At 43.8% G+C, this 13,062-nt stretch overlaps 1 protein-coding gene and 1 long non-coding RNA gene across 6 annotated transcripts in view; one reads left to right on the top strand and one right to left on the bottom strand.

Moving 5' to 3' along the window:
• The window catches only part of LOC109382834 (uncharacterized), a 21,576-nt gene extending 18,444 nt beyond the window's left edge, over positions 1–3,132 (bottom strand). For both annotated transcript variants that reach the window (XR_002123997.1, XR_002123996.1), the window contains exon 1: positions 3,045–3,132. This is a non-coding gene — a long non-coding RNA (uncharacterized LOC109382834). The remainder of the gene's footprint in view (positions 1–3,044) is intronic.
• A 115-nt stretch (positions 3,133–3,247) lies between these two features.
• The window catches only part of HMGXB4 (HMG-box containing 4), a 35,665-nt gene continuing 25,850 nt past the window's right edge, over positions 3,248–13,062 (top strand). The window contains exons 1-6 of one of the 4 annotated variants that reach the window (XM_019642588.1): positions 3,268–3,333; positions 7,931–8,029; positions 8,657–8,805; positions 9,029–9,107; positions 9,215–9,329; positions 10,347–11,302. In XM_019642588.1, the coding sequence (XP_019498133.1) occupies positions 10,415–11,302 (888 nt within the window). In that variant the 5' untranslated portion in view covers positions 3,268–3,333; positions 7,931–8,029; positions 8,657–8,805; ... (1 more) ...; positions 9,215–9,329; positions 10,347–10,414. Of the gene's footprint in view, positions 3,334–7,930; positions 8,030–8,656; positions 8,806–9,028; positions 9,108–9,214; positions 9,330–10,346; positions 11,303–13,062 lie in introns of all 4 variants that reach the window. The other 3 variants (XM_019642586.1, XM_019642587.1, XM_019642590.1) reach the window with 3 other exon arrangements.

Here is a 13,062-nt window from a genome sequence, read left to right as displayed (position 1 = left end):
GCAGGAACACAGAGTATCACTGCCTCACTACAGAGGATTTATTATTTGTCTATCCAGAATAGAGTCCCCCATTCTTTTGTGGAACTACACCTGCCTCATTCCAACTTATGGTTCTGCTAGAAACAATCCATCACAATACTGACTGAGCACATGACCCCAAGCCAGCCAATCAGAATTCTCCCCTGGAATTTTTTTTTCCCATGGAGCTGGTGTGGGAAAGCTCTCTTTCCTCTCTGGTCAGGAGACCTGTAAGGATGTAAGCCTGGGCTACCTGTAGCCATGGGGACTGCCAGCCTGAGAGAATAGAGCTAACAGCGGGGGATTTAAGTCCCTGGACCCGGTTGTCTAGAGGGCCAGCTTCTCTCTGGCTCTTAGTGTTCTTTCACATGGGCCATAATTTTATTCTTGTCTCTTAAGGCAGCTTTAATTAGGTCCCATCACTCCTAGTCAAAAGGGCCCTGACTAATGTTTGTACACAGCTGGAAATGGCAAAGCATGGAAAAAATGGTCTGAAAAGGAAAATGTCCAAATCAAACCCAAACTGGATGGGCCACCACCTGCTACTGCCATGTGCCGGGCAGTGTTACTTGGGTCAGGTGGACCAGAGAACCACCCCAGCCCATGGGGCATCCAGTCTTCACATATCTCAGATGCCATCCTCAACTCATCATAGGACAAGGCATCCTACTCACAAACCCACTGTGACCAAGTTCCTCTCCATTTCAGGCTACCAAGCGACCCTCCTTTTCCACTGCCCAAGGCTCAGAAACAAAAGAATCATGACAGGATCTTCAATAGAGAATATTTTTCCATCGAGGCTCAGAGGAAGGCCTTACATCCATTCAAGGGGCCATGACCTTCTGGCCTCCACCACTCATCCACCTCCCGCTGAGCTACCCTCCAGGGTACATCTCATCAGAGAAACCTTCTCTGATCACTGTTTTAAAGAACAACCCTTCTCACCTCCACTCCCTCCCGGCATTTTTCTCCACCTTTGATCATCACCTAACATGGTATTTATTAATTTTCTGCCCCCCAGGCCAACTAGAATGTAAGCTGCAGGGAGTCAAAGGCTCGATTTTGTTCACTGTCCTAGTCTCAACACCTAGGACAGTGCCTGACGCATGTTTTCGGTAAATATTTGTTAAATGAATGAATGTACATGCAGTGATACAAGATTGGGAGCAAGTTAATAGAAAGCAGACTGAGGAAGTGATCTGCCTTGAGGTCTACAGGAGGTTAAGGTGAGCAATAACTTGGTATGTCCATTCTCAGGGGGATAAAAGAAAGAATGGGACAAATGGGACTTATGAGGCATTTGGGTCCAAACCGGGGTACAGTTGGGTGGACAGCTATTGTTTTCGCCTACCTAGCAGCCATTCGCCCTTCCTACAAAAACCCCTGATTTTCCTTGAGTCTAATTTGGAGGATGAACATGTGACCCGATTTAGCAAATCAGTATAGCCCATGCCTTTGTTCATAGTGACAGCTTTCTGTTTGGACACATGATCCAATTCAGCAAGAAGAGTAATACCATGACGTCTGCCAAAGCAAGTGGGAAAAAGAAACTTCCTCTCCAGGGACACTGCTAGTAGTAAAGATGATAAAACCAGGAGCCATTGGAGTCACCACGTGGAGCCTGAGAATAAAGCCAACTCAAAGGAAAGCACCCTAGAGACGCCAAGAAACCTGAGTCCCTCCCTGGATGCAGCCATACCTGAAGGTACTGGACATTTCAATAATGTCAGCCAATAAATTCTCCTTTGCTGGAGAACTACTTTGCATTGGGTTTCTGTCACTTAAACTGAAAACATCTTGACCAATACTGAAGAACAAGAGGGACATACATTCTTAAGCCTCTTAAGCAGCTCACAGGGAAGCCTAACATCAGGCGAGGTGTCCCAGAAGTACAACCCCTCACCTTTTGGTGAAATTCACTGCCTGTCTTTTTGATGGGGGTTGAGGAAAGCAGGCAATGATGCTAGTTTTATTTAGTATTTGCATTTACATTCTGGGAATAAATTCAGCAACTTCGTCTCAAGTGTTTTAACATCTCGGCATCTCACAGTTGTAAGAACAGTGAGTAAACAGAATCTGACATTCTTCTCAGTGCAGAGGGCGAGAGAGCATGATATGGTGCAAAGAGCACTGAACCAAGAGTCCAATAATCTGGGTTACTTCTAACCCTTATCTGATCACTAATTGGCAGTGTGATCTGAGACAAATCATCTTGCTTCTCTTGGTCTCAGTTTCTAAGTCTGTAAAATGATCAGCATGACTACATCACTTTCGGGCACCTGTTCAATTCTGGAATGGCAAGACCACTAGGACAGGGGTTCCTAATCTTGGGTGGGATCTAAACCCTAGAAAAACAACCACGTGCACAAACACATAATTTTGCTTAGAGTCTCATGGGATTCACAACTCAAGAAGCCAACCTATATCTCTAACTGCTCTGCTGTAAAATAACTAGGACACCCCCTGCTTGGATTCCTCTAGTGACAGGGAGCTCACTACCTCACAAGGTAGTCAAATACAATTGAACTGCTCTAGAAAAATAAGTTCCTCTTCATAGTGAGCCAAAATCTGTACACTATAGTTTCTACCCACTGGTCCAAATTCTCGAGACAAATCAGAAAAAACCTGTCTCTCTCCTGTGTGTGAAATCTCTTCATTTGTCTGAAGACTGTTTCTAACTTTTAAATGCAAATAACTTATGAGGAGAAATGCAGATGATTTGCCATGCAAATTATTTCACAGTGCACTGTTCTAAAGATATGTTCTTCCACCTCAGCCCAAATATGCCAGACACCCAAATAGACACCACTGCTATTGATATGCGTAGATTTAGGTTTTGCAAAGAGGGGAAATGCTGTACAAAAATATCTTGAAGGAAATGGTAGTCTTTTGGAAAGAACACTGCATTAAGTATCAGAAGACTTGGAGAAATACCTGCCTCCCACTCCAACTACCTGTGTATCGCTGGGCAAGTCACTTACTCTCTCTGAGCCTGTTTCTCATCTGTAAAATGTGACGAAACCTACCTCAGTAAGATGTAGGATGCAGTGAGGATTCAATGATATAATGTTCGTAAAGCTTCTAGCCCAAGCTGGGCACAGAGCAAATTCTATAAATACTAGTTCCAGCGCTCAGCAAGCCCCACGGTTCATTCGATGCGCTCGGCGCTCTTTCACCAGTGGGATTCCCCTTAGCTAGCCGGAGTCTGCGCTCTGGGCTCGACTGAGGCTCCCTGGCCGCTCGCGCTTTTCTCTCCTTCTCCAAGATGGCGGCGGTCGGCGGCGCGGAGGCGGGATCCGGGCGAGCCGAGTGAAGGTAGCGGCAAGCGGAGCCCCCACGATGCCGGGCTGGGCCCCCACCGCGAGGCGGCAGCGGTCCCGCCCCGCCGCCACCCGCCGCCTGGGCCCCGCGACACCGCCGCGGGGGCGCCCCAGGCCCGTCGCGGCCTAGCCCAGGGGCCGAGCCGGGGACTGGAGTAGCGGCCGTAGTCCGCCCCCGGGAAGGGGCTGGAGCGGGCCGAAGGAGGAAGGCGGGCGAGAGCTGTTCAAATGGGGAAGGCGGGAAAGCTGCGGGGCCGGGAGGGGGCGTGCGGCCGCCCCGGGGGCCTGCGGGCCGGGGCCGCCCCTCCCCCTGCTCGGGCCGTCTCCGCCCTCGGGGGCGCGGGGAGGCCTCCGGGGACGCGAGAACCCGGGTCCCGGCCACGGTGCTGATGGGGACCCGGGATGCGGGGTCCCTGGGGCTGTCAAGGCGAAAGGGCCCTGGGGCCAGAGCGCCGGGAGGGCTGGGTCCTCGGCTCGCAGGAGAGGATACAAGTAGCTTTCTTTTTTTCAGAGCTTTGTTGAACTAGCTGTTGCTGCAAAATTGCCGGAAGAATCCCATTGGTTTGCGGTGGGGACCACAAAAGTGGTGGTCCGGGGGGCTCTTTGTGTAATTAACCCGGTGTTGTGTGTACTCTTGGCGTGTGACCCAATTTGAAGGTGCCTTCGTAGTGGGGTCTTCCCCATAAGGGCCCATTTCTCCCCACAGCTGTTACTTGTAGATTCACTTTATTTGATATGCAGAAGAGAAACATCGAACTCTCTTCTTTCTGATGGTTAAGCTGGTGGCTGATTACATATCCTCATAGCGGAATAAATAAAATCCAAAGTCAAGCCTGTTGATTGGAGGAGGCGACTTGTCAAAATTTGTGTTGCTGGGTTTTTTTTTGGAGATGCGTGTTGTCAGCGGATCTGTGCGGTGGTCGTGGTTCCACTTAGTTGCACTGCAGTGAGAGGATTCAATCCCCACCCCGGGCTGTCGGGCTCTCGGGCTGTCAGGCTGTCAGGCTGTCGGGCTGTCGGCAACTGCAGCTTCCAGAGCTGGCAGGGGCTGTGAGTGCTGCATAGGTAGGTTCTTGGAGAAGGGAGTGGCAAGAATTCGGAGTCGCGCTGTTCGGAGATTGGAGGAAATCTCTACGAAAATGAGAAGACATCACCGGCTCGTATCCTAGAAGTAACAACAGTAACAAAAATTCAAACATCGGCAACAGCAGCTGGATGTGCATCGTCCTTTTTCTGCACTGACTGGCAGTTTGAGTTCCTAAAAAGAGTTCTGGACGAAGAGAACCCCGGAATTTTGAACAAGGCTCTCTCATCCCGGACTAGACCTGGATTTAGGATTTCGCTCCCTGCCCGGTGCCCGGGTTTACTTTTTGTTCACTCTTCCAATACTCATTTACATTCTGGGATGAAGAAACTTGTTAGTGATTGTTGGGGCTCAGATTACATCAGAAAGTCACCTTCTGAAACATTTTTTTTGCAGTATTTATAATTTGGACTTTCAAAAGAGCACAGTACTTTATTGGGGATTTGGGGGATTTTCCTAATTACTTGGGTAATCCGGAAAGCTGTGCCTGAACATGAAGAACATATTTATCTACAAGAAGAGCACCTCTGCCTCCCCTTTTTCATGTCCTGAAGAAAAGTCCCAAAAGAGCCGTTGAACAATTTGCACATTTCACAAGTACACAGTTTTTATGACAGCATGTTTCTTACTTCCATGAATAATATTGAATAATGAACTTTTACTTATGTTGTCATTTCTTAGCATACTGAGGAACAGAATTATAAAATTATCCCTGCCTCTTGAAGTTGACAACACTGAATTCTATAAACCAAAATTATGGCATTCAGGAGAATGGGTTTTAACACCTGTTTTATATTTGCCAACATTTAATGTAATTAATTATGGCCTCTGTTTTCTAATGTGAAAAATCAAACCTAACATTTTTCATTTTCACTAACCCTCACAACCTGCTGCCTAACCCTGAACTCTGAATTTGTCATGGATAATATTTGAGACCCGGAAGGAATATGGGGAGTCACCTGATCTTATATAAATGTTGCCCTAACTCTGCCTTTCTTCCACACTCTTGCTTAAGACTTCTTTATCTGGTTTCAATTTCTATGAGTCAACAACCAAAACTAACCCCTAGGCTGCAGTAATATCCTGATTTTAAAGAACCTAGAAATTCAGGGTCCAGCAGTGGTCACCCAGCTGTGAGTGACATAGTCCATTGTGTTTTTAATTTTAGACTTTTAAGCTTGTGGCTGTCCCAGTTTTTTTAGTGAATGGAGCTTGCCTTCAGGCCACGTTCATTTTTTTTCTTACAGGTTATTTAATCCTGTAATTTTTTAAATGCTCTTCAGTGTTTTTTATGAAAATTTAAGTAGTAGCAGGCCTAATTCTAATACATGATGCTAACACCAGCACATGTTTTCTGTGTTGGCTTGTGCCTCTGAGGATCAGCTCCTAATTTTCTGTTCCCTTGCACAACTTTTTAAATTCACTGGTTGTTTTTCAAAGCAGTCAGTTATGAGACAATGAGCCCTTTTTCATAGTCCAGTAAGAAGCCATTGTTTTATTTCTCATACTGTCTTCAGAGGTACTTATTCCTATTTGACTGTTCTGTTTTATGTTAGTTTTGGTGTTAACAAAGGAAAGCCATGGTTATAAGCCTCAGAACCTGCCTCCGCTTCATATAGAAATGCATATTGTTGACAACAGATGGTGGCCATATTGATGACGTTGACTATTTAAGATTTTTTTCCCCATTATTTCTCAAGCATTCTTTGCCAGAATTCATTTGGCCTGGGAAACATTTAACTTGAGATCTCGAGTTGCAGTATTTCTTGGCATTATCAGCCTATGAAAACTAAAGGGATCTATATATTTTTCTAATAAACTTGATATTTCAGTGCCAATGAGATGATATACTATTTTCAAATGAATGGATATCATTCCGTATGACACACGCGCACACACCCTCCCTTTTGGAATCAGTGCCAATTGGGTGGAAAGGGGAAGACAGTCATTTCTATTTGAGAAAGTTTAATGCTTAATACTAAAAGTGAGAAACTAGCTACGTTATGTATCTTGCTTCCTTATACTATTTCTACGTGAGACCTGACCTTGTATCCCATTCATTTCCTATGGAAAGGCCTTTGAACAAGCAGTTCTCCAGTTTATCTTTAAAATAATTCAGATCATTTTGTTTCTTTTCTTTAGCTTCTCTTACCTTGACCAAGTCCATTCTTCATTATACTTCTTAGAGAAGTGAAGAAATGCTTTTTGTGTTTCTTTCCTTAATCTTACTTGTAAGTTATTCTAGGTAATAATTATTTTTTGTTTTCAACTTAGACATATCTATGCATTGTATTTTACCGGACTTATACAATTAAGCCTTTTCATTTATTTTAAATATAACTCATATGAAAGTTTTTCTTGTTAATTAAATTCATCTTTTCTTTCACAAAAGTTACATTAATAATATCCATACCTTTGTGAAAGGATTGGCAATGTCTCATTGAAGCGTCCTTCCACGTTTCCAAAGCCCATTATAGTAATAAAGGTAAAATAAAATTTAAATAAATGACCAATCAGATCAACTTTTAAGCATCTCACTAAGTGGATGAGAACATTTTCAATATATTTAAGTATATAATTTTTTAAGTTTCCTCTAAAGACCTTCCCTGCAGGAATTGTGACATTGCCTGTCCATAATATATTTGAAGAATTTTGCCTTAGAGTACAACTTACGGCTTGTCATCTTCAAAGTCAAAATGGACATATAAAATTGAATGCCAAAAAAAAAATAATTTTAACAAATTCAAGGCAATACTTAGAGCATTTAAATCATAGTAATTTTTCAAATTACTTAATAATCATAAAACTTTTATCACCAGTGGACAAATGATAATTCTTCCTTGTTTTCACCTGGCCTTTGATAAAGGCTTGATAGTGTGAAAGCTACCATATGGTCAACTAATAGAAGAAGTGTACCTACTTTTACACTTCTGTGATTTTGAGCCATTTCATATCATATAGCTCAACATTATGCAGACAAAAAAAATATGCTCTAAAGATCTTTAATGTCCCTATAATGTTATCATTTCTTTCTAAATTGCAATACATAGATTTTAGCCTGTCACCAATCCAAATGGTAGGAATTTATGATCTCGAATGTGTGGTATAATCTATCTTTCTCTGCATCCTGCTTATCTGTGCATTTTGTAACCATAATTGAACCTCTCCCTCTGACTTAATGTCGCTTTTTGCCCTTTCTCTGTTGTCAGTCCTGTTGGCATTTCAGAAATTCTCATTAACTTTGAAGTATTTTTTTATGTGGGAGGTATTTCATATACTTCCCCAAACAACGACTTTAATTCACGAATCAAATGAAATTAAGCCAAGTGCACTTCCTACAGTTTCAACCCCAATATACTTACAAACAGAATGAGGAGGTGACAAGACACTCCTTTATTCCTTGCTGCCCTTCCAGTCTGCCCTTGGATCACTACGCATTTCCACCTGGAAGGTTGCTTCTCCACAGTGATTTCGCATTACAGGAGGGTTTTCCTTCTTTGTTTCTCAGGCCTGGTCCTGTAGACGGGAAGAAGCCTGGACACAGTGACACATTCTCAAAGGCCCTGCAGGACCGCCATGGCTTATGATGACTCCGTGAAGAAAGAAGGTATGACCCCTTACTCTGAGAAGCATTCCAAAGGGTGTGTCCTCTTCAATCCTTGCAGCCCATGGACATAGAGACCAGGACTGGCCATCACAGCCTGGACTCCCAAGTGATGACCCAGAGCACTATTAAGCCTCCACGTCATCCCCAGACTGGGCCCATGGAAACGAAAACCAAGACAGGGTTCCAACACAAGAGTCTGAAATAGTCTATTGGGGTGATCCCTTGCAGCACTCGTGGTCCTTGCCAGCTCCAGTGTGCAGGAGTCTGGGGATAGGAATCACCTGTTGGACTCCCACAGAGCAGCACAGCACCTGAATCCTTATTTTCAGCCTTACCTCTGCAAGTCTGTGTCCACCTGCCAGATCACAACTAAGAATCCATGTCTGAGGATGCACGTTGGGCCTTTGCATAGCGTAGAACCTTTGTTTCTTCAGGTTCGGTTCTTGTATTTGCAGCTATGTCATCAAGAAATACTCTTGTCCCCTTGGATCTAGCCCTGTATTCCAGTGGACTTAAGGAAGCATTTTAATTTGGAAATGGAGGGACTGTGGCATTACATATGTGGTGATTTGGCTGTTACTTACTTGACTTTCTCATTTCCTTCCCAAATGAACCTGTGCTTCTCAGATTGTTTTGATGGTGATCACAGCTTTGAGGACATAGGACTAGCAGCTGGCCGAAGTCAACGAGAAAAGAAACGTTCTTACAAAGATTTTTTAAGGGAAGAGGAAGAAATTGCTGCTCAGGTCAGGAATTCTTCCAAGAAGAAGTTAAAGGTAAATTCTAAACGTTTGAATTAGGAAAGTTTTAAACTATTACATATCATATTCCTAATATTTGAAGAAAGAAGTTTCTTTTAAAAACTTAAAAAAAAAAGTAAACATCATTCACATCTATCTTTATAATTTTCTGAAGTCAGAAATCATCAAAAAACAAGATTAGTTCCACACTGCTTTTGCCTCATCTTATTGGTCAATTCTTCTTCCTCTTTCATTCTAGGATAGTGAACTTTACTTCTTGGGGACGGACACACACAAGAAGAAGAGGAAGCACTCCTCTGATGATTACTACTATGGAGGTAAGGGTGGGACAGGGCCGCAGGTGGGGTAAACACATCACTGGTTCTTGGAGTCGGGGTAGGGGAAAAGGATCCAGATGTTGCTGACTCAGTGGCCTATTTAACAGGACAGTGGTTCTTGTTCTGAGTGCCGATAAACCAGTGTGAAGGAGGAGAGAGGTGGAGGGCTGGTATTTTGGAGGATTCAGCATAGAAGAACAGTCTTCATTTGTGATACACCAGGTACCAGGTTCCTTCTCTCCCCAATCATCCACTTATCTTGTGCCCATTGTTACCCGGCATCCCTTTTGCCATCTGTAGTGCTAGGCCCTCTGGCCTGCCCCTCTGGGTTACTTCTCAATCCAGTGCATATCCACTCACAGACCAGCTTCTCTTAGCTATATTATGCACATAGCTGACAAGACTAACTCTTTACTAGAATGGGTTTGTCCTGAACACAAACAAACGATATTCCGTCTGCAGTGTAATCTAGATTGTAACTGCAGTTGACCCTTGAACATCATGGGGGTTAGGTCAGCATCAGGATCAAAAATCTGCATATAACTTTTGACTCCCCAAAAACTTAACTGCTAATAGCCTATGATTGATCGGAAGCATTACCGATAACATAAACAATCAATTAACACATGTTTTGTATATGTATTATGTACTTTATTCTTACAATAAAGTAAGCCAAAGACAAGATAATGTATTAAGAAAATCATAGGGCCAACCGAGTGGCTCAGTTGGTTAAGAGCTCCCTTAAGAGTGTGAGCTCTGAGCAACAGCGGTTCGATGCCCGGCCCAAGTTGAGCTGCTGCTGAGCTGCCAACAGGTGGCAGGATGGCTCAGCTTTAAAAAAAAAAAAAATCACAAGCAAGAGAAAAATACATTTATAGTATTTATTGGAAAAAATCTGCATGTAAATCTGCGCAGTTTAAGCCCGTGTTGTTCAGGGTCGACTGTGCTCGTAACCCCACAGCTGTAGACATTCTTCAATGCTGTCTTTGGTGCTTGTGAAGACTCGGTGAAGAAAAACAACTCTAGTGGCGAGAACTGCCTCCAGGGTCAGAGGCAGACTCCACCACGCCAAGCCGCTCAGGGGCACCGCCTCTGAAGGCTGGGAATCGGTTGAAGGGCCTCCCCTTGAGTTATTCCTGTTAGCTGCTTCCTCGTGTTAGTTGGGTGTTTCGGGTGAGAGAGGAAACTTGCCGGAAGTTGCTTTGTGATATGGACACTACTTCTCTTGATTATTTCTAGATATTTCGTCTTTGGAATCGTCACAGAAGAAAAAGAAGAAATCCAGCCCACAGTCTGCTGATACAGCTATGGACCTGTTGAAAGCTATCACTTCCCCACTGGCAGCAAGCTCCAAGCCCTCCAGAAAGCCAGGGGAGAAATCCTCTAGTTCTTCAAGCCATTCAGAGAGTAAAAAGGAACACCACAGGAAGAAAGTAAGTGGAAGCAGTGGGGAACTGTCCCTGGAGGATGGTGGTTCCCACAAATCCAAAAAAATGAAACCGCTCTATGTGAACACTGAGACACTGACCCTCCGTGAGCCTGACGGTTTGAAGATGAAACTGATTCTCTCACCAAAGGAGAAGGGAAGCAGCTCGGTTGATGAGGAGTCTTTTCAGTACCCCTGTCAGCAAGCGACTGTGAAAAAATCCTCTAGGAAGTCGGCTCGGGATGAGCAAGGTGCTTTACTCCTAGGACACGAGTTACAGAGCTTTCTGAAAACAGCCCGGAGGAAGCACAAATCATCCTCAGACCCACATTCGTCTCCTGGCCCCGAAGGCTGTGGATCTGATGCCTCTCAGTTCCCAGAACCCCACAGTGCTAACCTGGATCTTTCAGGGCTTGAACCTATCCTAGTAGAATCAGACTCATCCTCTGGTGGGGAGCTAGAGGCTGGTGAGTTAGTGATAGATGATTCTTATCGGGAAATCAAGAAGAAAAAGAAGTCAAAAAAGAGCAAAAAGAAGAAGGACAAGGAGAAGCATAAAGAGAAACGCCACTCCAAGTCCAAGAGAAGTTTAGGGCTTTCTGCTGCCACGATGGGAGAGGGCACAGTGACGCCCGGCCCCCCTCCCAGCATCCCCTGCTCTGGAGCAGCTGCCCCTCCCCCACCACTTCCTGGCCTCCACACGGACGGGCATAGTGAGAAAAAAAAGAAAAAAGAGGAGAAGGACAGAGATAGAGAAAGGGGAGAAAAGGTAAAACTTTTTTTTTTAAGTGTGGTGGGGATAAAACATGAAGCAGGTTTCTCCTTGATGGTAATAAATGGACCTGGAATTAAGCTGCTCAGGTGAACCATTGGGAATATAGCAAGCTAAACCTCTTAGAATGATACAAAGTTAAAATGCCAAGGGTGCCAAAAAAATGTATGCAAGCAGACACTGGTCAGCACTGTTCAAGCAGTAGTTCGCCATAATCGGAAGGGTCTGGACGTTGATGGGAACCACTTTAAGCACCTCTTGTATTTGCAGAAGTGAAACTTGACTTGTATTCATCTTTTGTTATTGGTATATATTGAGTATTACAATTTTAATACAGTTTTCCTTTCTTAAAATGTGTATACTTTTTTTGGCACCTTCTGTATTACCAATGACCTAGTCTGGTACAAAAATAGGAGCAATCTCAATTATTTGTAGGTTTTCTTAACACAGTTGTTGTCCCGTTGTGCCAGGCATAGATTTAGGAGTACCAAGGCTTATTCTGATGGTACTTAGCGTTCATAGAAGGAGCCAGCCCCCATTTCTTTCACTCAGCAGTGCTGTCTGCCTGGGGCAGTTGAGAGCTATGAGGAGGTATTCTGTGAGTTCATTTTGAAAAATAGGTTTTCAAAATTAGGAGAATCATGACCAAGTTAACAGAATGAGCTAATGGCTTTCCACTAACTGGTGTTGGTTGCTTTCTGGTATTTTTGGTGACCAAGTGCTTACCGTTCACCAAGCCCAATGCCACAGTAAGTGCCAGGAGGTGCAGAGAGGAGCGGGGCCCGGTTGCTGACCTTAGGGAGCGCCCCACTGAGGCAAGAGGAGCAGTCAGCCACCTTGGCCTGATTTCTTTCTTCACAAGTTGAGAAATTTTCTAGTAGTTGTACTTTAGGGGCCAGTGACTATGTCTTTACAGTCTCCCTTTTAAAGATAAACAGTTTTTCCCCTGTTATCAAGGGAATATATTATTTTTGTAGAAATTGAGAAATTCAGAATAGTAGAAAGAAAAAAATTATCATAGTTTTGCCACTAAGGACCTCCATTTTCTTCCTTTGTTTGTAGTTCTACAAAATGAAATGTCAGATAAAATCTGAAAGAAAAGCTACTAAGAAAGAGAAAATCAAATATACGAGGTGTGATCAAACAATACGGTGAATGCTTAAATAAAAAAAATTTATTGCAGTAAAAGACATTGCCATTAATCCCCCTCAAAATACTCCCCCTCACTTCGAACACACTTATTTCATCATTCTTGCCACTTTCTGAAGCAGTTCTGGAAGTCTTCTTTCGTTAGTGTCTTTGGTTGTGCTGTCGTGGCTGCCTCGATGTCCTGAATCATTTTGACTTGGGAAGAGCCAGAAGTCACACGGTGCCAGATCCTATGAATGAGGTAGATGAGGACACACCGTAATGTTTTTATTTGACAGAAATTGACATGTACCAGAAGTGATGTGTGACACGGAGCGTTGTCATGGTGGAGGATGATTTATGGCACACTTTAAAACACACCTTCTCTCAATCGTAGCTCACACCCAACTGACTGCACCGAACAAGTTGAAATTTGTCACACACTGTTACTAAGGTTCGACAGGCTGCTTCCCTTATTGAAGATCCCTGCCTTTCCGTTGGATGGCACTCAGCAGCAGCATTTACCATATTTTGTGATCACAACAGAAAGGCTCCATGTCACACATCGCTTCTGATACAGCAATTTCTGTCAAATAAAAACATTATGGTGTGTCTTCATCCACCTTATT

The sequence above is a fragment of the Hipposideros armiger genome, unplaced genomic scaffold (assembly GCF_001890085.2).
Source record: "Hipposideros armiger isolate ML-2016 unplaced genomic scaffold, ASM189008v1 scaffold_71, whole genome shotgun sequence".
NCBI lineage: Eukaryota > Metazoa > Chordata > Mammalia > Chiroptera > Hipposideridae > Hipposideros > Hipposideros armiger.
This window is presented reverse-complemented; position numbering and strand designations above follow the sequence as displayed.